This window comes from Patagioenas fasciata, chromosome 4, assembly GCF_037038585.1.
Source record: "Patagioenas fasciata isolate bPatFas1 chromosome 4, bPatFas1.hap1, whole genome shotgun sequence".
Lineage (NCBI taxonomy): Eukaryota > Metazoa > Chordata > Aves > Columbiformes > Columbidae > Patagioenas > Patagioenas fasciata.
The window spans coordinates 48,779,902-48,805,548 of NC_092523.1; the positions used below are offsets into that span (position 1 = coordinate 48,779,902).

A 25,647-nucleotide genomic window follows, 5' to 3' on the forward strand; every position below is an offset into this window, starting at 1 on the left:
CCTGCTGATAACCCTCAGAGATTACAGCAGCTAACAGACCTCTGTGTGAAACTCTGAAGAGCAGTGATAAAATGCCCTGAGAGATGAACACTCAGCTTTGGAGTGAACTAGAAGAAAACAGATGACCCAATGTCCAGAATGACTGCAAGGCTCCAAATTTGCCAAAAGCCTTTGGACATAACAACAGAAATAGCCAAACACCGGGCAGGAAATATTGCAATAATTCAGAAATGATACTTGGATTATACAAGGATGAGAAAAATACTGCACAACATTCAGTAGAAACCAAGCTCTGGAAAAAAAAAAAAAACATGCATACTAAAGGGAGAGGGAAAGAAACTAAAGCAAGTGAGCCACGAGTAAAGGTCGTAGACTTTGTGACAAAACATTTAAGACCACAGGGCTTTCACAAGTGACTGTGAAGCTGTGAGTTACATACTTGTACTTAAAGGCCGATATCTGATCTGTCTATATTGTACCTTAATATCCTCAGGTCGGTTTGTCTCTGTTCGTTTTTCTTGAAGTTTCTTCTGGATAGAATCAAGGGTTGCTTCCACAGCAGGCTTGGCAGATTTATCTGACAGGTCTTGCTTCTTGTCATCATCCTTTTCAAGCTGAGAACCAAAGCTCTTGGGGAGCGTGTTGCTCCGCTGACGCACAACAGGGCCAAGGTCTTCCTCTGATATCTTCAGTTTTGACTCTAAACAGGGACATTTGGAGAAATATGAATAATTTTAATCTTTTTTAAAAAATGTGGCAGTGACAGGATCGCTGCCTAACATAAAATTTAAATGAGGCAGCGTCCAGTCACCCCCCCAAAAAATGCACCAGTGGTGGCTGCTCACCTTTAAGTTGCTTTCGAAATCTGGCCAAATCATTTGTCCATTTGAGAACTTCAGGGTTGGCCGCTTTGTCACTGTGGGAAGGCTGGGAGGAAAGAACAGTCATGCAGAATCTGTGTTAAACTGACAGAGACTCACTGAAACAAGCGTGTGTCACAAAAAAAGGTACAGTAGAATTTGGACCTGGTATGGAGCATGGGCACTGGCTTCTGACTGGCACCTGCACATCTCTGACCAGCTCATTTCAGACCTTGCTTTAATTGTCTCTGTCTGTCACAACACTGTCTCTTAGCAGGCATCATGTAGAAAACACAGAACTTCTGATGGCAAACATTAAGTTGCAGAAGTGTCTCAGAAGGCCAGATGCACATTGGAATCCTTGTGCCTACTGTTCCCTAACAAGAGGGCACCTCCAAAATAGAGGAAGCCTAGCGTGAAAAGTTCGAGAAGTGTTAGGATGCATGTATCCACACCAAAGGCTGCCTTACATTCAAAGACACCAAAATAACCCAAGTGCTAGGCTACAGTGAGCTCTGCACGCTTCTTTCAGCCTTTTCTACTGCAGTTCAGAACCCTTGAGTTCAATCCTTTGTGGTTTAGATCACCAAAGATGCACACATGCAAAGCTTTCGTTCCTTAAAAAGCATTTTTTGCAAAAAAAGGCATGTCAGGAATAATCAGAGTACAGTACACTGCTACTGCTCAGCAGCCCTTGACTGTGGTTTCTAGCTCAGGAATGAAGGCGCTGGTCTCTCTCTGCAATGCACTGGTGTCCTGGGATTACCATCATGCAAATGAGACGTGCAATTGTGCTTCCCATAGATGAACTTGAATAAATAAACAAACATAAGTTTAACATAGCTATTCGTATACACTGAGTGTGTGCTTTTGGCACACTGTCTTAAGCGGTGATCAAAATTCTATGAGTTTATTAGGCTTTCTCTTGTGCTGCACTGATAGTATATAATTCCTGGAAAGATAATTTGCTTGGTATGGATGCACATTTTCCTTTTTTGGGCAGCAGCTTTCCCTGCCCGCCCTCCCTTTCTTGTCAAAGCTTTCAAGCCCTCTGTATGTTTTTCAGACTTCCCTCATGTCCTTTGCTGCTAATGCACATCTCTCCATACAAATGCTTAACTTCTACAAACTCACTCTATATTTCCTCTCCTCTTCAAATTTTTCCTCAAATCTCCTGATCTTTTTCTTCAGTCCCTGAATCCTCCGGGTGAGTTGTGCTGGGGTGAGGTCCTCTCTGTCATCTTCATAAGATCCCAAAGATGAACTCCGCCTCCTACAAAGAGCAGAGATTGCAGGAAGAGCTTATCCAAACAGCCACAGTACATCTTAATGCAGAGATGGACACTTTATGTAAACAAAAGCAAATCCCACCAAAGTGAGAATGCTGTGTTGCTGCTCTGTAATGTCAGATAGCAAAAGATACTGTAACAGCCTCTTTCAGCAACAGCAACTCCCTAGATATTAACTCACAAACCCAGAAATTATTAGTTACCAAGAACTTTTCTAAAAATATCAGTTTCCTATCAGTAGGAACCAAAACCCAACATGGCATAGCTACACCGTGTATGTGATCCAACGAGATGTTGCTTGGTGCAACCGTGCCAACACTTTACACTTGGGTGTGAGAGTCAGCACAGGCAAATCACAACCCACCTCATGAAGGAATGAGAATTGGGAGGGGAAGGAGGCACTTCTGGATCATCCAGGTACTGCTGGCTCTGTCCATAGGCATAGAAGCGAGGGGACAGCATAGGATCGCTGTCCTCATCCAGAAGCTGGCGAATTAAGCAACCGGCCTGCGGGGAAAGGCGAGCCTCATCTGAGTCTAAACCGTCTCGCTGCCATGAGGAAAGAGCAGGGATGGGCTCTGGGAACAGTAAGACAAAGGCTGGTTTTATCGTTTTTGTTTTATACATATGACGGACTCCAGGCAACTTTTCTAATGAACCCTGACCCATTTATCCTGGACCACGATTCCTCATCATCAGGCACACTCTGGATCATTACTTGCATCTGCCTGGTGTGCAAAGCATTGCCTGGCCACAGTGGGTACTCTACAGAAACAAATAATCTCCTGTGTGCAACTGAAAACCATACCTAAAAGCTGGCCAGTAATTACCATGGACTGACAACAAATGAGGCTGTCACCAGCCAGCACCTTTGAGGAGAAAGTTATTGGCACACGGCAGTATAAAGGAGGTGACTGGATTACAGGAGGATTTTTTTCCAGTTTCAGGATATACAAATGATGTAAACTAACAGCATAGGAGTTGTCCTCCCATGGCCTCCAGCACTCCAATACAACCCTGTCACCCACTATTGGAAATTCAAAGACTAGGAGTAAGAATAGGTTCTTCTAGTTGGCCACAAAAAGGTGTCTAACATTACTACTGGTTCTGCAGGGTGCCTAGCCTGTAAATCAGCAACAACGGCAATATGGTCTGAGTTTCCTCTTTTTCTCTTTCACATGCAATCCTGCTGCTTAACAGCATGGTAGAAAAGTTAGGAAATCTTCAGTCCCCTGGACGATCTAACCGGCTGGAAGCAGAAGTAATGCTCTACAGGGAGATGGTGGAGAGGGAGAGAAAGGGGAACCCAACTTTGCATTGCTGACTAGCATAGTGAAGCCCACGGAAAGCAGTTGCCTCAATCTCATGATCAGTCCCCTCCAGATGCCATAAGGAGTCTAATGTTTTGTGTTCAGACAGTTTACTAAGCTGATTTGCATGCTCCTACTTAGCACCACAGGATCAGACAGTTTAAGAGTCAGGCTTTGAACTTATAAATCTAACAAATAGTACTAGAGTCAAGTAACCGAACAAAAACTTTATAGAAAGCTCCAAGATGAGTCACAGAGCTATGGACTCATTATTTCCTGTGCCTAGTGCATCCGTTGTTCTTTCACAAAGAGAAGGGGCTTTTGGAGTCATCAATTTTTGAATAAAAGGCAGTATTTCCTTTTGCTGAACAAGGTTAACATTTTCGTAGCTCAGAATGGATTGCAGTGAGGATTCCCTTACAGAAGCCCTACACTGTTTAATATTTCCCCCCAAGCACAATTCAGACAGTGGAAGATCATCCATAATTCAGTAATGACAGGCTCAGTGATATTTTGCCTGTACCCAGCATCAGACAATGCTCTCCTCCTCTTCACTTTTTCCTCAGTGCATGAATATAAATGGCATGCTTCTGCTTCGAGATCGGTGCTGCATGCAAACTGATGTGTTGCTCTGAAATGGATGGCAGGAGGTTTTTGCATAAGAGCCTCTCTCAGGTGCTGTGATACATGAAGCACACACAAGCCGGGCTCGCAGGGGCAACTGCGACGAGGTATGCAAGCCCCAGGTGTGCATAGGTTGTTTTGCTATGGATTGGAAACATGAGCAGCCGACACTGCTCTCAGCTAAATTCCGGAACAAGAGTTTTTTCTAAGCTGTGTTCAACCCTGGAAGTTCCTAATACTTGAAATATTTTGCTCAAGGAATCTGTTAACAGGGAAGGTGAAACGATGGGCAAATCCTTCAGCTAAACTGCAACACTTTGGTGCTGCGTGCTTCCTGAATCTCTCATGATTTCAGCAATGTCTCTCCTGTAGCAAAATAAAGGCAAATAACACAAAAGTAACAAATGTGATACATAAGTGATGCACATGATTCTTCAGACATCTCTCACTTCTCATTCCTAAGAGAATTTGCCCTTGGAAACTGTTAAAACACACGCCCATGGGATTTCCACAAATGGAATAAACTTTGAAGAAATCAACAGCGTATTTAGCAGTAACCAAATTAAGCTCCTACCTCACCAGCTAACAAAGCCATTATTAATCATGCATGATGCATGTGACTTTGTCCCAAGGTGGATTTATATACCAGATACCATGCAACATTCAGGGAACTGCAGTGGCTCAAAGAGTCTCTTATCAAACCCCAAAAGACTGCAAAGCACTTTACATAAGCTATCGGAGAGCAGGGTGTGTGTACTTTATTGATTTCAAAATACTGCCCCAAAATAAAGACTCACATTCCAAGGGAGAAAATGTTAAAAAGGAGAAGGAAAAAAGTCCTAAAAGGAAAAATAAAATTTGAGACCTGACAGAAGAAATGGCTGTCACAGAAAACCATCTGTTTTTAATCCTTGCTCCTGGAATGCCTGACTCTACGGGTAACTTTTTCCCCCTGCTGACTCTAGGCATTTAGAACAGAAAAAATCTCATCTGGACACAAAATTGCTAACCCTCCAGAAAGTAACACAGCAATTAATTAACAAACATAAATAGGTATTTGGAATTAAGGGTTTTATCTACATCAGGTCACGAAATGGACCAGCACTGTAGCCCAACCACGTCTCTCACACTGGTCAGGTGCCAGGCGCTTCAGCTGGAAGCGCTGGAATTGCTGGATTGCACAAATACACCGGTAAACTGCTGCTTTTTCTGACAGTGCACAATCAATCAATTCCTATTCAACAGAATACATAATATCTTTTGTTATTCATTTATCCCAGATAGCTCTTGAAGTGTTGAGCCTTTTCTGAAGGCTGCTAGATTCCTGGACTTAATGGTTCGGGTTTGAAGTATTTGCTGTCAGGATTAATGTTGTCACCCTCTCCCCGTTCTGCTAATTTAAGAAGAAAATCTCAATAAATAATATAAATGTTTTACCTTTTCTTTGCCATTGACTTGACAGAGCATTTACCCTTATTCATCTTCTGTCTGGAACAGATCTTTCTTGCTCAGAGAAAACTCTCACTTTTCTAATAATCTCCCCGTTCTTTTTACGTACTATTTTTTTCCTCCATAATGACCACCTTTCATGAAAAAAATATTTGTGAATATTTAACCACCATAGCTGTGCCAGTGCAGAGAAAGGGTGAACAAATTTTCTATTTTTTGGTCAGACTCTCAGCACATTTCTTTTAGGTACGCCTTTTCTAAGTTAGCGCAGAAGTGAAATATGCTGGTATGGAGCCTGCAGCCCTCCAGAAGTGCTGTACTCCCTCTCAAAATCTCACAACCAGCTTATCTTTCAACAAAGCCGTGAGCCATCTGCCAGGTGTTGCTTTGCAGAACTCTAGGCACATAAACGCCTGTGGCAATACAACCTCTCTGCAACCTGCTGCATGGAGGGATGGAGATATTAATAAACCTGAATCATGCAAGAAGGGAGAAAGATGAACTGTATCAAACTGGCGTATTGGTGAGCTCCAAGTCATCTTGCTGACAAAATCCTGACTTTTTAAAATCATCACATTGCATATGTGCCACAGGGCTACTGGGGGCTGCAGGGCCAGCAGAGGGGTGCCCACACACCCCCCACCTGAGGGGCAGCTGCAAAATGCCGCGGGCATCTCCCATTCCCCTGTCTGCAGCCACACAGCCAATGAACGCTGCTGATCCTGCTTGTACACACGCTCATCTGACAAACAAAAGAGGCCAAGTCTTTGCTGCTGTAAACCCAAGCAGGTCTGCAGGGATTAAAAAGCCTGAACTAATTACAACACCTGAGGTCCTGGTATGAAATCTCACTTGAAAGCCCTCTCATAATGAAGTGAATAAAGTAATTTAAAAGCCCAAACCATTCACTAGCTCAGCAGCAATCTATTTTACTCATCTTATAAATAACTGTTTGAAAAGATCCTTGTTTGAATACATCAAGAGTTACTCTTCCTACGTAGGTCATAAGAATGGCCCAAATGAAGCGCTACCATGCATTTTCAGCTAGCATGATGACACATCTCTCAGCTAACAAGCCAACTTTGTATTTTGCTTATAATGTAAAGTCATGATAAACAATGAAAAAATAAATTAAAAAATATTGATGCTATGAAATAAAATCAGTAAACAATAGTATTATTATTTTCTACACACAGTAATAAAAATGCAGTGTGTTTCATCATCCTGTTATTTTCTATGCTAAAGAGTCTATTCCACACAAACACATTTATGAAACTCAGTCCACAGTGCTGAAAAAACAATCTAAAATTCAGCTTCCTTGTCTGTTGCTGTACTCTTTGGAGTTTCTTGCATTACTCTGTTGGTGTGGTGGTGTTTTTTCTTTTTCCCTGATGGGAAAGTATCAACTAATTCAGTGTCAAAACTATTTGTAGATCAGCTTCACTGTCAGGGTCTCAGTACTGCAATACTTGTGTTATCAACATTGAGAACTCAAATTGTGTTTTAAACTTCTGCATTATTATCTTTTTTAAGCTTACAAGTTTGTAGAAAAATGTCTGCTGATTGTTCCATAAGTGCCTGTTACTGCAAACTCTGCCTGAAATCTCATCTACAGAAGTTTTTTAAAAACGCCAGTAATCAGGCGATGTAGGCAACAATGACACGCATCAGATCAATTTACTGAACTGCCTGTTCAGCTCCAAGCTGCTGACGAGGCCAGACGCTGTTACGGAGAGCAACATACCTCTAGATTTTCCTTGAGGGCAGGATAGCGAGTTCTGGGCTTGAATTAGAAACATTTGGTAAGAAATTTGCATAATAGCGCTGGACTGTGAGAGAACACTCTGTCCTCCTCGCTCACAGCACTTGATTCAAACATAATCCATGAAGATTTGCTGTGGGAGTATCTCTGAACAGACTTGCTCACGGGCTGTCTGGGCTAGCACTCACTGACCAGTTCAGCAGGCAGGCCCAGCAGTCAGAGATCCCTGGTCACAGGCACAGCTCGGCTCACATCGAGCCCAAGAATAAAACTATTTGATTTGCATCCGCCAAATGCACACTAGTAAAATACTGCTCTTGGCCCAGGGGAAATGCACCTAGGTTAAGTGTTCAGCACTTGAATTTGGCCGGGGCACTGCTCACACCCTGCATACTCCATCAATAGCCTGACAATTACTACACAGATGTTCCAACACATAGCAGGTGAGGCAGATGCAGAGGGCAGAGACATGGCAGATTATGAGCCCACGTACTGGAGGAAGTGGGAAGCAAATTTCTCTGTCTGCTCTCTGCTCAGCTTTAGGTGGAGGGAGCACAGCCTGCAGAAGTATAGCAAACTCCTCCTCTTGTGCACAGATTTGATGATGTGGTGAACCTCAAAAAAAGTCTGGTAAAAATTATTTCTGGCAAAAACATAAAAGGCAGGGGTCCCTTCCAGTTCACCTGGCAGCAGTTATCACAGTTCTGTGCTGCAAATGAGGGTTTTTAAGCCAGCTCTTGTCTTAACATGATGGAGAGTCTGCCTGAGTGACAAACAAAAGGTTGTCTTGTATCATTTTGTACCCATTCTTCAAAGCCTTTTCCTAACATTCAACTTGAGGCAGTGACAGCTACAGCTGAAAGCAACTCCTCAACCTGTACCTGTTCTCACAAGGTCCAGCAGTTGCCCTGGTCACTAGATGCTCTGTATCTCTGGCAGTATGATACTGAGGACCCTGCCCCTCAAAGTCAACTATGTCCTGGAGGAGTGCATAATTTCCTGAAGTATGGACCTAACAAATTTGCTAGAGTAAAGCAATAAATAACCTAGTGCTACTGCATTTGGAGGCACAGGCCTTTCCCTTTTCTCTGAGGATGCAACCAGAGCTGTGGAATGGACCCTGAAGAGACATGTGAAGGTTCGAGTGACACAGGCTGCTAGAGCCATGGGTGGGTGGTACAACCCCACCTTGTAAAGCCTGTCTCAATGACAGACTCTGTCCTTAGCTGCAGAAGCAGTCTGAGAATTGACATTAACATCTTCCTATTCCTGCCTGCTGTGAACTTGCTTTCACATCCACAGCTAGGAAAGACAGACTTGGGCTTTTCTTGCTGAGACAGAAAACCCACCATTTTGCTGCTCTTCATCATCTGTGCCAAAAAAATGGTGATTCTGGAAGGCAAGTATTTTAGATGACATCTCTCTCACCCCAGACCGCTGATTCTTTTGCAACTGCCCACCTCCTCCTTTTGTACAATATGTGTGAGTAGAACTGAGCAAGAGAGAATCAGAGAAGCACTCCTCAAGTACAATCACATGCACTCATAATCTCATTTCATATTTGCAGGGTGGGAAATTTAGACTCCAAACATAAGAGCATGCCTACAAAGAGGGAATCATACCAAAGGTACATCTTGTTTCATACGATAGGAAAGCCTCTGGCAGAGAGAAAGGAGCTGTGTTCTCCCCTTCATGCATTCACATGACTTCCATCAGTAACCCAGGAAGGAAAAAAAGAGTCATTATTTCCAAAGGCTCACACAATGGCTGAAGCCAGACATCACCTCTGAGAAGGCGATGTGCTCACCCTGGCTCTAGACCCTGTGGGGCAGCAGTAATTAGCACTTCAGCAAACACATCAGGTGGCCAAGGTCCCCTGGAAGCCCTCCCACAATGCTTTGATCAGCCATGCTGCGTGCCTGGTGATACACCCAGGGAATCCCTGCCTGGCCAGCAAGTGGGGAAATGTGCTCCAATCCATGGTGACTTCTTGTCCGGCTGAATCTAAAGCAGCTACAGCTTTGGGTTTTCTTTACTCAAGCCAAAAGTGTTGCAACTACTCCCCTCCTAGAGGGAAGGGCAAAATACTTTAGGTCACATATGCTGTGGAGTCAGGAGCACAGAACTCCTCAGTGTTCATCAGAGATTGTTTTTTCAGGCAATAAATTAGTTACATGTTTTCCCTCCCCTGCTTTATTAAAATCCCATACTCACATTTTCCTGTTTCTTCCCTGTCAAAGTCCCTCTTTCACTCCTCACGCACAAACTAATAGAAGAATTCTTGCTTGTGCACAGACATACTCAGCAATTGGAAAAGGGTTTGATCCCAGAGGTGTTGGACACAGTATCACAGTATCACAGTATCACAGTATGTTTGGGATTGGAAGGGACCTCAAAAGATCATCTAGTCCAATCCCCCTGCTGGAGCAGGAACACCTAGGTGAGGTCGCACAGGAATGTGTCCAGGTGGGCTTTGAATGTCTCCAGGGAAGGAGACTCCACAACCTCCCTGGGTAGCCTGTTCCAGTGCTCTGTTACCCTCACTGAGAAGAAGTTCTTTCTCAAATTTAAGTGGAACCTCTTGTGTTCCAGCTTGGTCCCATTGCCCCTTGTCCTATCATTGTTTGCCACTGAGAAGAGCCTGACTCCATCTTCATGGCACTCACCCTTTATATATTTATAAACATTAATAAGGTCACCCCTCAGTCTCCTCTTCTCCAAACTAAAGAGCCCCAGCTCCCTCAGCCTTTCTTCATAAGGGAGATGCTCCACTCCCTTAATCATCTTTGTTGCCCTACGCTGGACCCTCTTAAACTCATCTCAGTTTCAAATGTAATTGAGGTTCATCGTGTTTCACAGAGTTTGCCCAGATTTCCCACTCTTAAGCAAATCAGTGCAAACAGCCAACCAAACATAGACTCTGGAAATGATGGCTAAGAAACAGTATTAAAATGCTTGAAAACACAAGCAATTTCATATTCCTGTTTGAGCTGGTGATCAGATTTTTTTCATAGCATACATTAAAAAAAGTTGTTTGTAAGAACCATCAAAAGACAGAGTAGCAGACAGACAGCCTTTTTTTCAGCTGTGCTGTCCAGATCCAAATAATTATTCCCAAATAATGACTGAAGTGGAAGAATAGGTAGAAAGAAGGAAGTTCCTTTTAGACTACGAAACACCCAGTTTCTTTGAAGTGTAGCGTAGTCTAGCTTAATACTCGAGTAGCCAGCCACCAAGAAATAAGTTATTCTGAAAACACTCAGGGACTTAACAGTACTAAAGAGCACATGAAAGTAACCTCAAAAATAAAACAATTAATTTTCTTCCTCTAATTGACAATGGGAATTGGTGCCCATCCAGTATTTTGCTTCCAGTTCCTCCAAACTTTCAGTTCCATATTCAGGACAAAAATTGCTTTCCTGTTGTTTTTGGCAAGGGAACACAATCACATAAAGATACACCCAGACCACTCAGGTTTTCCTCTCTCTTGTTTCACTCACACGAATAGCCATCACACAATCCTACCTTCCCAGTTGTTGTCATCACCCAGTGCTGTCAAATCCAGCTGAGGCACTTCTGACACAAAGCCGTTTTCCTGATCATCAGCATCTTGATTTCTTTGCAACTTGTTTTCAGGAATGCTTGGATGCTCTTGAATCTTCATACTGGAAGTCTGTTATGTTCCCATATACCCACAAAATGAGAGAGAAAAAAAAAGAAAGATGTTTCAGGAGGCAGAGGAGGAAAAAGCGGCTGCAGTCACTGCAGCAGTAAGCTCACACCTTTAGCTAAAAAGATCCAGATAAACAGATCTTGACGTTTCCAGCTCCAAATCCCCTGCTTGGTGATCCCTACATACTAATTGCTCACTCACACTGGTAAAAACATTTGTCCATCTGCCTTCCTTAAATTTTTCCTTCTTTAGAAAAGCCACCGCAAGTTCCCAAGACTGCTCGATCTGGCAACTGCATGCAGCTGAAAAAGACTCCAGTAATCGATTGGGATAAAAAGGAAGGGAGGGAACAAGGCAGGCAGAAAGAGGGAGGAAGGGGGTGGCGGTACACTTCCTATAGGAGAGCAGCTCCTCAGAGCAACAATAGAAACGGTGCTGCTGCTGTAAGGCTGTAGCAATACGGTGTCTTCTAAAAGGCAGGCACCGGAGCTCCTGAGGTAGCAGCGGCTGACAGCAAGCTGCGCAGGCTACATACATGAATGCTCTCATGCAGGCTGTGCTGGCTCAGATCAATCAGTGCCAGCTAAGCCGGGCTGGCTGCACATTCCCCAATTTCCTGTGGTTGTTTTCTAGCTGGGCGTGGGGAGAGTAGAACTATTTATGGAGTAGCTCTGGGTATTAAAGCAGTGTTGCGCAAATCCAAACGGCAGAGGGGTTTGGCATCTCAGCTGTGAGCAGTGTGGATTCTGGGAAAAAGCCAAAAATTTCACACAAGCATCCAATGACTTAGGGGAAAAAAAAAAAAAGGTAGAATGCTGTCAAGTAAATGATTCATCATTTAGCACTGCCTAGAAGCAACTGCTGTTTGTCTCACCACTACTCGCCCCTGCACATACCGCACGTCCAGTGCACTTACGCAGAAATCACTCCTGTTCCCACTATCCACACACACAGTGCACGGGTCTGTAATAGCGCCTGATGACACCAGCAGTTTTGTCCCTCTAAAATAAATTACCCGTAATGCCTCCCAGAGGGCAGTAGGGAAAAGGAAGTGCAAAGCATGTACACAAACATGTAGTGTAAGATGTATAAACCCACCAACAAACAGAGTTATCTGAACAGACAGCATTACATTACTACATTAACTATTTGATCTTGGTAAGAACAGTTTAGGCACAATTCTCTCAAATATAGTCTGGCAGGTAGTCAACATGCAGTTTTTTTTTCCCCCTGCAGGTATTTTGATAATTCTAGTTTGCAATCTGCATATGCTGATGTGTGAAGAAAACTCGCCTAAAGAAAATAACTGGTACATTTGGACATATTTTACTTGTGAATCCAGGAGCATGGCCAAACTGTACTAAATCAGTATCCTTGGTACGTGCCATGCCACTAAGGCACAATTAGTTTTTTTCATCTGCATAAAGCTAATAATGTGGTGTGGTTATTTTTATTCCCTTCCCCCCCGCCCCCCGCCACTTGGGCAGAGAAAAACAAGTAAGCTTCACGCAGAGAGGGGAAAAAACTTGCCAAGCAGACAGACAAATCATAGGAATGAATGTTTTTATCTGGATTCAACCCCATCAATCCCTACAACTGGACAGGGTGCTACATAATCTCATCTAGGCTCCCTTTCCCACGAAAGGTTGGACCAGGTGGTCTTTTGAGGTCCCTTCCAACCTGAGCTGTTCTACAGTTTTAAAAACCTGGGGTATTAACATACTACTATTTGTAAAGAGTGTTCTGCACTGTATTTGTGTAACATTTGTGTTTCCTTTTCATTTCAATAAACTGCTTTTTTGAAACATTATAACAAAAGGAAACACTAGATGACAGTTTGACATGAACTAATAACTCGTACAGCTTGACACTAAATCTGATTACAAATCTGTTTATTGTGAGAGCTGTACATGGAAAAATGCTAATTCACCATTCAATATCTTTTAAGCTGCTTCCAGGTTGGGAGGACTTAAATATTTCTTTAGGGTCCAGCAATAAATTTCTTGCCAGGATCTAAATAGACAGTATACATTACAAACAGAAAGACTGGTCAGTGGCCAGAAACAGCAGTCTTTTACATTTACTAAAGAACAATCTGTACCAGTTGATAAACTGCATTTAAATTGCCAGCACGGTATTTAGAAAGTATTTGAGAAAGAAATAAAGCACTAAGTTTCAAAATAGGCACTATTCTAAAAAACGCCAAGAAGCATAAGAGAGATTTATCTAGATTTTAACAATTCCAAAGGGAGTGACCTGAAAATACCACCTCGTCACCACCGATACCACTTACAGAGTTAAATGTATTTCTCTGAATAGTGTATAATCTCCTGATTTATTAAGACTCTTAAAAGATATCTGTAGCAGATATAAAAGCACCTCCCAGATGCATAAACATTTCCATTACAGGTATATTAGAAAGATCATATCGTCTTCTTCCTTCTAAAGTTACTTCAGCTGTAGCAAATATTTAAAAGCTGTTTAAAAACAGACCTGTGCTGTGCCTGCAGCCAGTTACTGTCCTGTTCTTGTTCACTGATGTAGCCTCTAACACAATGAATAAATCATTAGGTGTTCTGAAGAATGATGGTGGTACAAACCCAGGAGACTCAAGAAAGCAGATGTTTAACCTTCTTTGCATTAATGCTCCAAATCCACAGACTAATCAACAAATCAGTATTTCCATTTCTTATTTTCCTATTTGATTCCCTGACGCCACCAGTTGCCAACCTCCAGGATAAAAATCAAGTAACGGAGAACTACTGTGCTTTAGGTATGGATGTGCCACAATTTCTTACAAACCAAAGGGGCAGCAAGTTGGTATCACAGTAGCAGCCGGCAGTCACAGTGCACTGTGGACATTACATAAATGACCACAAAAAAATGTCTTCAAATTAGGCAACTGAGTTCTGCTTTTCAGAATCTGCTTCTGCAGTATCCTGGGGTAAGTCAGCTGCTTTCACTCTCCGTGTTCCAAATGAGATCCAGCATAAAAAGTAGCTCAAGCAGCTAAATAGCAACAGAAAGATCTTTGAATTCTGGTAAGAATGTTATGTTAAATTCAATTACATGTGGATTCAAATAAATTTTATTTAAAATACTTGGTTGCCCTATGTGTGAGCATCCATTAGAACCACAAGCAGGAAGCATACATAAGCACCTCCTGGTAATGAGATCTGACTCAAGAATGCAGCTATTCTGCTGCCTTACTCCTGAGTCATGCCAAACCCTCTCCACACTTGTCATCATGTTGTTGTGAACCTCAAACACCCTTCCCTTATCAAAACCTGGGTATTAGAAATCTGTGTTTTTCAAATCACAGCCTGAAACCTGGAGCTTAGCTACTTCCAGGAGTAGATTATGAAGGCTGCAAAAGCACGGAAAATTCACTTGGGACATGTGTTTCAAGGTATTTTTACTGCTTCAGGGAGATCTGAGTCTGCACAACTGGTAGCTATGGCAAATTCCAAACACCTTTTCTAGCAACTTTAGACTGGAGACAGGGTGAGAAAAGAGATAAAAAGTCCCTGTCCCTTCCTCATCCTGAATGAATTGTTTGTTACAGAAAGTATGTGTTTAAGTTGCCCTAAGCAAAATGCTTATAAGGTACAAAGAATGTAAAACTACCCTGCAGGAATGCAACAATTTATTGACCTTGTAATTCCTATATAATACAATCTCTGGGTTATGTCTATGTCTTCTTTTCCAGTATTTTAAAACTCTTCCTAAGGAGTTTATTTTAAGATTATGATTTCATATTCAAATATACCTCCCCCAGCCTAATTTAAAAGCTTATTGGGAGTATTGTGTGGCATGGCAGTGACAGCACGTTCTCAACATGCAACCACGTACGTGAGAAACAAGGTGTTTGCAAAATCCACGTTCCAGAAAATACAACAGCTCATGCATAAGTGCAGGACCATTGAGGACTACTGACTCTCTGAGAGCAAAGTGGGAGATCCATCCAAGCTGAGCCAGAGCAGTGATCAAAGGCAGCGCTGAGCACTCCTTACACAGGTTACACATTTCGGCATCCCATGAGCTTCTCCAACTACAACACAGCTGGTCAGAGCCCAGCTGTTAGCAAATAATCTCTTCTACCTTTCCTGCTAGATGGAAATAATACCTACCAGAAATGAAGTCTTTCAAAGGCAACAAATGCATAGTGGCTTTTATTTAAAACAGAACAAAACCAAACCACAAGAGGAGGCTAGTTTAAAAATACTGTTAGCCCTCAGTTAACCCCAGACGGCCAGAGAAACCAGACATTGTTCATAGCCGTGCTCCTATAAAATGGGTGCACAAGTGAGGGAGAGGTGCCTCAGATAACTTCTCAGGTACTTTAAATACTTGGTTGTCTAGAGGTGTTTCAAGCAAACCCAAAAGAACAGTCACTGCAAAGGTGTTCACCTAGCTCAACCCCAATCTTCACTTTGCTGACCAGTTAAGATGAAACACACCATAAAGTGAATGCAGGAGATGGGTGTTGAGCAGAAACGGAAAGTCGGGAAAAACGCTGTTGCCAATAGTGTCAGATCTCCCCTCCTGACATCCATCCCAACCACCAACCCTTAGAGACAAGCAGATAATCCAGTTTCCTAAGACAAACGATCCCAGACACCTATATTCAAAGGCAACAGGCTGCACTGGGAAATCATAAATAGAAGATCAGAATGATTTTAGAGAAATCAAGAGAGACAAGCTAATCTTACTGCCCTGGGAGATAACTGGTCACACGCCCTGTTCACAATGATTAATAAAGGAACTTGGCGCCACTTAAACCAAAGTGCTGACTTCAGTAACGCTTCCCTTTTTGGCAAGGAGGGACTGAAGGGACTGAAGCAGATGATTTCAGACACCTCAGTGGCTGAGAGGCTCCCTAAATTATGTAAATAAAAAGCAGAAGAGAGGGAAAGAAAAAATAAATGCTAACTCAATTACTTCGAAACAAATTTTCACAGAACTATATGCCTATCTACTTGCTTTTACTCAATAAAAAGCCTGTTTAGAGCCCACAAAACTGAAACAAAAAAAACGAAAAATACCAACCTGAGAGTGCCTGACAAAAACCTCATCGTTTTCACTTTCTTTGCTACAAAAAAAAAAAAAAACAAACAAACCAACATATTACAAATACAAACCCACACTTTGCTTGTAACAAAACCAAGCAGGAGTTCTGCACACGCAGGTTTTGACATTCTTGCTACTGCTTCACACTTGTGAATACATTCAGTAAATGAAGGGGCAGTAGGGGCTGCAGCACTCCAGGCTGCTAAACTATGTATTTTGTTCCCTCTAGGCAGCTATTTGTGAAAAATATAATGTCATTCAATTCCAGTGCCCTCAATCCAAACAAATACAACTCTCCCAACAAACATAACTGTGGAGAGAAATTCTCATCTCAGGCGAGCAGAGTGGGGCTGTACAGCTCTCACAGAAGAGTGAACCACACAGAAAAAACCTGGATTCCCACCCCAGAGGCCAGGTGAGACAGACTCTGCAGGCCACTGTGTGGAGTGTGCTGGCTCAGGTGCTTCACAGCTGCCTTCTTTTCAAGCCAGCACCACCAGCTTCTTCGCTGCCATTACCAACAGGCTGGGAGAAGTGTCTTAGTGGCGTATGGTGCTGGGCAGAGCCCACAGAACATACGCGGTGCCTCCATACAGTTCTATTTTGAATTTAACATAGTGGGTATCAGTGTTCTATAGCATAACTAAATGTCACCCTCATAGTCTGTGGTGGAAGATCTCTTAGGCTGTACTGCAACTACAGGAAAAATAAAACACACATGTATTAAAAAAAAAAATTAAAAAATCACCTTTCTTCAGATAAAATTTCCATGTCATCAGGTCCTGTTCTGTCTATAGGTCTGGGTGAGCTAAAGCTTTCCATACTCTGTAATACAGTAAATATTAAAACAGTAAGATACACAAGAGGAACAGATTCAGGCTGCAGGCCATTAAACAGATCAAACAGAGAAATATCCAACAAGACAACAATCAGATTACTGCCTGCTGCACATTTTAACAAAACAAACCCCACACTTTATTACCCATAACCTGCAAAAAAAACCCCAAAACCTAGCATCTCACTGCTTCATGTTTTCCATCAGATGACCTCAAAATGCCTAACAGAATAATGATGCATGGTACCCCTGCAGTTCCCATTTTACAGACTGACATACAGGCTGAGCTTGAGAGCAGTTCTGTTGTGTGTACAAGTCCTGTAAGAGCAGGTACCAAAAACCACACCATCTTCCTAGCAGGATTCATCCTTATTTTAGAAAATACTCCCCTTCTCAGCCAAACCCTTCCCTAGTTTCTTCTTAAATGATCAGAAGAATGCAAAGAGACTGCCATATGCACAGAACTTGAGGAAACATTGTGAAGACATGCCACGTTGCCACTTTGGGCACATGCCCAGGAGGTTTTCCACCTTGGTTTTTGGACAAGTCTGTCTTAAATAGCAGGAAGTCAGTCAGGAGAGTGCAGTGTGTGGTTCCTGCCCCAACCCCAGGAACTGCACACACAGACTCCTTGGGGCAGTCACAGCCGTTCTTACCTGCTACACCTCCAGCCCCATAAGGCCACACAGCTCAGTCATTCCCACTTTGCTTAATGTGATTCTTCAAGTTGTACTGCTACCTGGCTACCACGTCTCTGAAATGCAGTTACAAGCTTTTAATGCTTTGTGGTTGGTTTGCTCGGGAGAGTAAGTGGAACTGACAGGTTTTCTACTGTTGACTTACTCTTCTCAGTCAGATGCAATTAGACAGCTAAGAGGAAAGCTTCCATGCACTGTCCTACATACTCTTCCAGGCTTTGAAAAGCAGGAAGGCTCAGAAACAGTGTCTAAGATACAACATCGCAAACTTGTTTACATGACAAATGCCTACTAGTAAATGCTAAGGTGCAGGCTATGTCCTTTGATACTCCAAGTAGGTAGTCTAATTTGGGTTATTAGTTGAAGTATAAATATGTAGCCAAAAGAAAGCTAAACCACCACACATCCTGCTGGCAGTCTCTGAATGCAAGTATGAAATAAGTGAACTCATGAAAAATTAAAAAGCAGCCTTTGCTCTCCAAAAGAGTAGTACTGTGCTTTCTGCAAAGCTGTTTCATAACAATGCTACTCCCAGTTGACAATCCCACTGCAACACTTCTTCTAACAAAGCAAGCAAGAACCACACTGACGGTCATCTTGGTCAAAGTGCTTTTTGTGCAAGGTTAGTCGATTTTGTGTTTCTTGCAACCTCTGCCCATCAAGAGATGCAAGAATGAAGGGCAGGGCAAAGTCCAGTGGACACAGGTAAGTTTGAGGAAATTTCTTCCAGCCATGTTTTAAGACTTCATGAATGTTTTTCAGGTCCACAGCAAAACTGGACACTTCTGCCAGTCTTTCCCAAATCCTGAGTCAAATTCTCATTTACATTTAAACTGCTGTACACTCCACAGGCAGAGAGAAGAGGGAAGAGGTGTAGGAAAGAGCGTAAGCACTTGACCTTCACCTATCTTAAAGTCCATTGCTACAAGTAAAGACACAAAGTGAGAGATGTCTGTCTCACTGTGCTCTTCCATGAAGTATCACAGAAGTCGGTCACTGATACTGAGAATTAAATCTAGGCACAGGCTACAATTTCAAGTATCTTGCCTTCTTTTTGTCACAAAGAAAATACAAATGTGCCCCTCCCTAGAATGCCTGCACAGCGTAAGAGCATCAGATCATTGCAGTTTTGTGACCTAAATGAATCCCAACACAATGTCACATTGAGAAGGACATCACTCACAGCAAGCTCTAAAACTTAACCAGGTACAACTGAAAGGGATGCCCTGTAGCTCAGAAGAGCATTCTTTTCACACAGCTTTCACTGTTACAAGTAACCTTGTAACACATGGCTCGTGCAGGGATGCACAGAACTTCTGTAAGCAAACCCTGTGCTGAAGCACAGGATTGGTTCTCAACTGCTGCCACTATAATCAGTGTCTGGTCTCATTGAGAGGGAAGGAGGGTGCATCAATTTTATTCTACAGCTTGTACAAGTTGGCAAACTGTCTTCTACTGTGAAGGTCACACAAGAATATGCTGGACAAATTCCACAGTATTTTAGATTTTTAGGATGTTATATCAGTGTCTTTTACCTGCTCAGTAAAAGGTAGCTAGAGAGATCACCTTTTGGATCAACACACTCCAAAGTGTTTTGCCAATTGCAAACACCACAGTAACATGCAGACTTTAGGGAAAGGGTATAGAACACCTTTGTTGTGTCATTATCAAGAAGTCACCTGCGATCCACAGTTTCAGAACTTAAGAGTGATATAAAAATAAAGTTGACCTAAATGCGTGAACCTACATCTGAGGTTCCAATCTCCTTGGAAGAGTTTTGAAAGACTCTGAAAAAGACTTACTTTTTCTCTTCCCAAATGCTTTGCTGAACTCAGAAGAAAAAAGCAAAAAGCTGTGCAAAGAGAAAATGACTATGGATGGAGTAAGAGGATCACAGTAGAAATACAGCTTCTCAGTTGCCTCATCACAAACATTACAAGTGCAGCATTCTGTGTTCTCCATAGTCCAATACAGCCACTCATGCTTGTACTGTAAGCAAAACTGGCTACCCAAGGAAACCAGATGTGCACTGAAATAAAAGACTTTTTCCCACCTTAGTACTAGGCATTAAATAGTACAGCATGCTGGCTTACCACTGCACCGTCCTGGTTGTCATTAAGCTCTGAAAGCTTAGTGCTGGATTTCTGCCGTTTTGGTTTATTCCTTTCACTAAGATATCCAGAGCTGTTGTCTTGTAATTTTTCTACTTCTTGAACAGCTAGAATACAGTCTTCAAGACTGCTGAATCCAGAGGGAATGTTTTCTTTGTTGACAACTTCCCTAAAAAGAAAAGAGACATTACAACAAGAGGTTGTTTAAAACACTCTCCCACTACATTTATGGTAGCAATAGAGAAATGCATCATGCTGACTGGTGCAGTTCTGGCAACATCTACACCCTACGAAACCAGTTTCTCTGGTTCTTCCTACTGCAGCAAACACCACACACTGTGCAATGCTAAACCCCACTGAGGAGTGTAAGCCAGGTGTATATACCTCAGGTGAGAAAGCTGTGAGGATCAACACTTGGGACTTGGTTCACCTCCCACTAAAGCCAACACAGAGAATCCCATTGACTTCACGTGGAAGCTGGACTAGCTCCTAGCTGCCTGTGGTATTTTTATAGAGAATATGCAGCACACTTTTCCTTGAGACATGTGCTTTTAATTTAGAAAAGTGGTTCACAGCTGCAGTCCAAGGTTCTCCTTTGGTGCATGACACTGCATCATCGCCCCTTTACTCATATTCTCAAGTGCAAGAGCAGGACTGTGATGCTTTTAGCCAGATGCTTGATTCCTATTTGGAAATCACACAAAACAGAGAAGGGAATGCACGTCTGCCACAGTAACACAACGGCTAGGACAGAGCACTGTTCTGCTATGTTGGGAAGCGAACAGGACAGCTAGCTTCAGGTCACCATGTGACAGGCTAGCTGGGAGCCTCTGAGCTAGCTGGGCTTCTGCATGTTTCCCAGAAGCCTGGCATATGGCTTATCTTGCCCTGCACAATTAGCCCGCTGGGCCTTCCAACATGAGTTTTCCCTTTGCAGCCTGTTAAGCAGTCTTCCCTCTACTTCATGCAATAGTGAAGATGGACATACATAATATATCACTACATTATGGGAACAGGAAAAACAATGTGGCTCATTCTTCACCATACCACCCTGCTGGAGGCTAAAGGCAGGCTGCTTACACTTGACATTGAAACTGGAATGTTTGCTAACTGGTTTATGTGCAGCTGCCTCATACGGTGCTATGCAACTCCAAAGCCTGCTTTCACGAACAGCGGGATAACTTCCCTATACAGGCACTACTGCGACAAGAAACCAGTTACTCTGTAGTATCTGGACAGTGCCAACCCAACAAAATATTCAGATCAAAACCAAAACTAGGATGCTTCAGTGATTTTCTAGATTATAAATCTCTAGGTTTTGTTGGTGGAAGAGAGATACAAAGAGGTTTATAAATATATTATTAAACTTCAGGGCCAAGTTGGATGGGGCTTTGAGCAACCTGGTCTAGTGGAAGGTGTCCCTGCCCATGGCAGAGGGGTTGGAATTAGACGATCTTTAAATTCCTTTCCAACCCAAACCATTCTATGATTAAACAAAGGTAACACATTTACCTTTGTGGTAGTTTTCACAAACGCCTGAGCAAACCAATTATATACATAACTTGTAGATCATGCAGTCTTCAAAGCCTGGGGCTTTACATTTGTGGTTTTGTGATAAACACTATTCCTAGCTTAAGTCCCACCTTGTGACACTATAAATCCACTTGTGATTCATCACAAGGCAAGGAGGTGTCACTGACAATCAAAACAACAGAAAGAAGTTTTGAAAGGAATTCCCCATTTTGATAAGTCACCCAAAGGAGTTCCAGCAATCTGACCTAAGGGAACCACAGAAAACAATTTGAACCCTGGCCAGCAGTCAAAACTTGTGCTGTGCCATAAATCCTTGGCTCCGGTTTTACAGACTGAGCCTGAGCAACTCTGTCAACACTGTCTAAAGGCAGCAATGTTGAAAAAAAGCCCTGCAGTACTATATGCTTCCAAACACGTACACTAGCCAGTCTCTGACCTACTTACCTGAGAAGCCTGTCAGTGGGGCTACAAAACAAGAAAAACTACTTCAGAGCTGCTGCCAGATACTTGGGTGACTTGCAAGTGCTAATTTCCCAGTCCATCTTCACAGCATATTTTCATTCACTATGGAAATGGCTTTTTATTTTGTAACTATGGATTTTTTTTTTCAGCAGTAGCACTGACACGTTTTGGGAAACAGTATGGCTGCAATATTAACAAGAGATACTGCTGGTTATACACCTATATAAAAGTGGCTTTGTACAGGAAGGTGCAGATCCAAGAGGATTTAGAGAATTCAGCACCCAGGAAAAAACAAGACACTAGATATTTATTTTGGAATCTAACTTGAATTCCTAAAAATCCAATACCACAGTCAAGTATACACATTCTTTACAAGAACTAGTACTCTGTTAAAAGTAGACATAAGTGGAAGCACTGATTAGATCATGGCTTTGCAATGTCTGTAGTTACTGCTCCTCAAAGATAGTTATGCCTTGGGCAAGTGTTTGTTAAGGCTGTGGTGGTAATACATTTGTACCACAAATATATGCCACAAGTAGAGGAATATGAAAGGAAAAATAGGTATTATTATTACTCTTTGACAGACATTTAATGAAATTCACCAACAAATTATGCTCAAACTTTGTGTAACAGGGTGAACAAAAATTCTTAAATTCTGATTAATCAAAATTAAGATTTTTCTACTTTCAGATGAATTCCCAGGGCTCTTCAATAAACCCAAACACAAGCTGTGCCTCCACATACAAAAGGAGAACTTGATTGCACTTTTTAAGACATTTTGAATTCAGAAAAGCATCTAAATCCAATGTTTTTATCTACAGAAAGTTACAAGCAACAGGGCAAACTACTTGGGGATTTCCACCAAAACAATAAATACTGTAATTAAACAATTTCAAATACTGTAACTAAGAACTCTACTATATTCCATTGAAAAACATGGATTCTTATAATGCTTTGCTCCACTCCATGACCTCTAACATTTCCCAGCTCTAACTCATGCAATGGAGCTCTGCATGGCTACTGCAGTCTGCTCCGCACTTTCAACTCAGGGCAAGGGCCAGCACATTTCACAACAGAACCAAGCATTGTCTTGATAAAAGGACGTGACTAGGGTACGCTTAATCAAATATACTTTCCAAAACAAAGAAATCAGGCTCGTACATGTCTCTGTTTCTCCAGGCTTCCTCCTGCTCTTTGTGGTGTCGCCTCCTCTGCCTGGCAGACACATTAGAAGAGGCTGAAGATGTTCCCGATTCAGAGTCCTCTGAACTCTGGCCGCCTGAGCCATGAACATCAAAGAGATGCTGCTCCACAGCTGAGCGGATTGTCTTCTCTAAATACCTGTCAAGCCAAAAAATAAGGTCAATTGAGCTCAAAGACTTTGTGGAGCTCCCTCTCTGCAATGATAAATAAAGGAAGGGTATCCAAGGTTTATGTTTTATTACTATGGCAAGGCAGTATAAACTTTCCTAGTGCTGTGACATCTGCAAAGAGCTAAGCCAAAATCTTCAGATACTCTGATGTTCAAGTCCCTCAAAAGAGCTGAGGCTTCTCAACTCATCTTGCTTTTTTAATTCTAGGGATGTTTGAACCATCAGTTAAACGGCTAATTTTACTTACTGCAACTACAGGCATCAGTGCCTAACTTCACCCCCCACTTTAATAATCTTTGCTCTGGCAAAAATGTATTTGATACTCAGCCATGCTGACACCAGTCAAGACTCTTGTGCAATCCGAGCTCAGTAAGGTAATGGATCATCTGCAAGAAGGTGATTCACCGCTGTCTCACAGGGGGGTGAAAACACGCAAACAATACCTCACTACAAACCCATTTGCTTAACTGGGTGATGAAGCACTGATTTGGTTCTGAGTTCATGCTGTTTTCACGCTGTTCTTGTGCCATGAATGCAACCACAGCCACCCTTGACTTACACTGGTGTGAGATCACCATCACGCCCACGGGCAGCACAAAGGCAACTACATGAGCCACAGCAAGGGAGCCGCTCCACTTGCGTCAATTAAAGATGTGAGACTACCTGAACTTTCAACGCAAACCAATCTCCAGGCACTGACATTTTCTTGTAATATTTCCTTCCTTCCTTATTCACAGTAAGATTTTATAAGAAAAATTGATTTTTTTTTGGTGAAAAAAAAACATTTAGAAACACATTTTTGTACATCCCTGCCCTATCCCTATTTCTTGCAATGCTTCAAGTAGCCTGCTGAAGAACGAGTTTTTCAAACACACCTGTCCAAAGTCCATATATAGCTTCTAGTGCTTTTTCAGTAATTCAAATTCTTTTCAGGATTTGCTGGTTAATTTTCAACTAAGTAGCTATGAGTATGGGAACCTGCACCTGGGCTGACTTCTCCAGAGAATTTGCAAAAGTTGTTGCTAAGTTTCTGCAGTTGTAAGTCTTCTGAGACTGCAGGTCCTGAAAAAGTCAAAAGATTTTAGCAACTGCAAAAAAACACATGGTTTAACTTGGCAAGTATGCCTGCGTTTCATGTACTGACAAGAATCAGTTCTGCAAACCCATCAGCCTTTGGGAATTTCCAGTCCCAAATCCTTAGCTCTGCTGCTCCCCGTTACGGTAGCGGGGTCGAGCCCCGTCCTCTGCTGGGATGCAACAGGGCACAAACAAGAGCAACAGAATGACACAGTGCAAACAGCTTCTCTAAATATGCAAGTTCTGCCTAACCAAAACATTGCAGGCACAGTGCAAGGAAAGAATCAAGGGCCTGAGAATTTTTCAGGAGGAAGTGATTTATTATCATTGCAGATTCTTTGGTTTGGGATGCAACGTCTTTTTTTCTTTTTTTGATGTGTAAGAACAACCCTTAAAGAGAAAGCAAAGAATAACCAACTCCTTTAAAAAGCTTCAATATACAAAAAAGGTAGCTACAAAATTGTAAATGAGACACTTACTCTCCTGTAGCAGGGATGTTACTACTGACTTGTGACATGTGGGCGCTGTATAAAAGAAAACAAAAAAAAAGAGGAGAAAGATTTTATTATCACAATAAGGTCTCAAAAACCCTTATTCTTTGCAGCATGAACATTTAAAGGTTTGAGCTGTCTCAACAACAACTGCATGCACATGCCACGGAGCTTTCTTTCCCCTTAAGGAATTTGCTCTCCCACGGTGACGTGGAACATTTTGACAATGCCAATATCCTCAAGAATTAATTTCCCTGTCATTTCCTTGCAGTAGGCCAAGGTCTAATGGAAAGTATTTCAACTTCAGCACATTGCAGATTTTTTGCTTTCTTCTGAGCTTTCTGCTGCTGCAGGTTGTTTTAGCCTCATCACAAAATTCCTTGCCTTTTGAGGTTGACTTGAAAATGTATACACTGTGAAAGGAGACTTAATATTTAAGAATATTTAAATATTAACAGAGGACAAAGGCAAAGTACAGGCTTTGCACAGTTATCCTCCTGCCACTGTCTTCGCTTCCGACTTTTAGAAATAAAATGTATGCTCTCCTCTTTCCCTTTCCCCTCAGTCTGTTTTCAGGCTCAGGAAGAGTTGACACGACTGTAGGTGTCATTGCTTGCTGTTTAAAGCCCTTCTGAAGAAGGTGACATGCCACCCCACAGAGCTGTCACTGCTTTCCTCCCTCTGCACAGGTCCTGCTGGATCCCCTCCTGCTCCCTCTTTCCCCATGCTGACTCAGCTCTGCAGACAGGGTGACAGGTTTTGCCTATTCATCACTCCTATGATCTCCTTTAAGTCAAATACGTTACAGGCCCAGGGGTTTCATTTGCATTTATCCCCGTATCAGCAGCGGAATTAGCTGTATGACTGGCTGATATATCCCAATAAAATGGCACTGTGCGGTCACAGTACAAGACAGGCTGGACACCAGATGTACTTCCTGCCAAAACAGCCACTTACTGCTTTCATTCTTTGCCAGTTTCTCCCAAGCCATTTCAATGCACAAGAATCAACAGCAGCTGACTTCCCTGAA

At 42.4% G+C, this 25,647-nt stretch overlaps 1 protein-coding gene across 11 annotated transcripts in view; it reads right to left on the reverse strand.

Annotated features, from left to right (window-relative positions):
- FAM13A (family with sequence similarity 13 member A) overlaps positions 1-25,647 on the reverse strand; it is a 141,653-nt gene that overhangs the window by 15,232 nt on the left and 100,774 nt on the right. For 6 of the 11 annotated variants that reach the window (XM_071807816.1, XM_065837398.2, XM_065837395.2 and 3 more), the window contains 10 exons: positions 24,606-24,650; positions 22,838-23,017; positions 19,664-19,850; positions 16,786-16,862; positions 16,017-16,059; positions 10,820-10,967; positions 2,514-2,727; positions 1,995-2,133; positions 846-927; positions 480-700 (listed from right to left, as the gene is read on the reverse strand). In XM_071807816.1, coding sequence (XP_071663917.1) covers positions 480-700; positions 846-927; positions 1,995-2,133; positions 2,514-2,727; positions 10,820-10,967; positions 16,017-16,059; positions 16,786-16,862; positions 19,664-19,850; positions 22,838-23,017; positions 24,606-24,650 — 1,336 coding nt within the window. Of the gene's footprint in view, positions 1-479; positions 701-845; positions 928-1,994; positions 2,134-2,513; positions 2,728-10,819; positions 10,968-15,666; positions 15,670-16,016; positions 16,060-16,785; positions 16,863-19,663; positions 19,851-22,837; positions 23,018-24,605; positions 24,651-25,647 lie in introns of all 11 variants that reach the window. The other 5 variants (XM_071807817.1, XM_071807819.1, XM_071807820.1 and 2 more) reach the window with 4 other exon arrangements.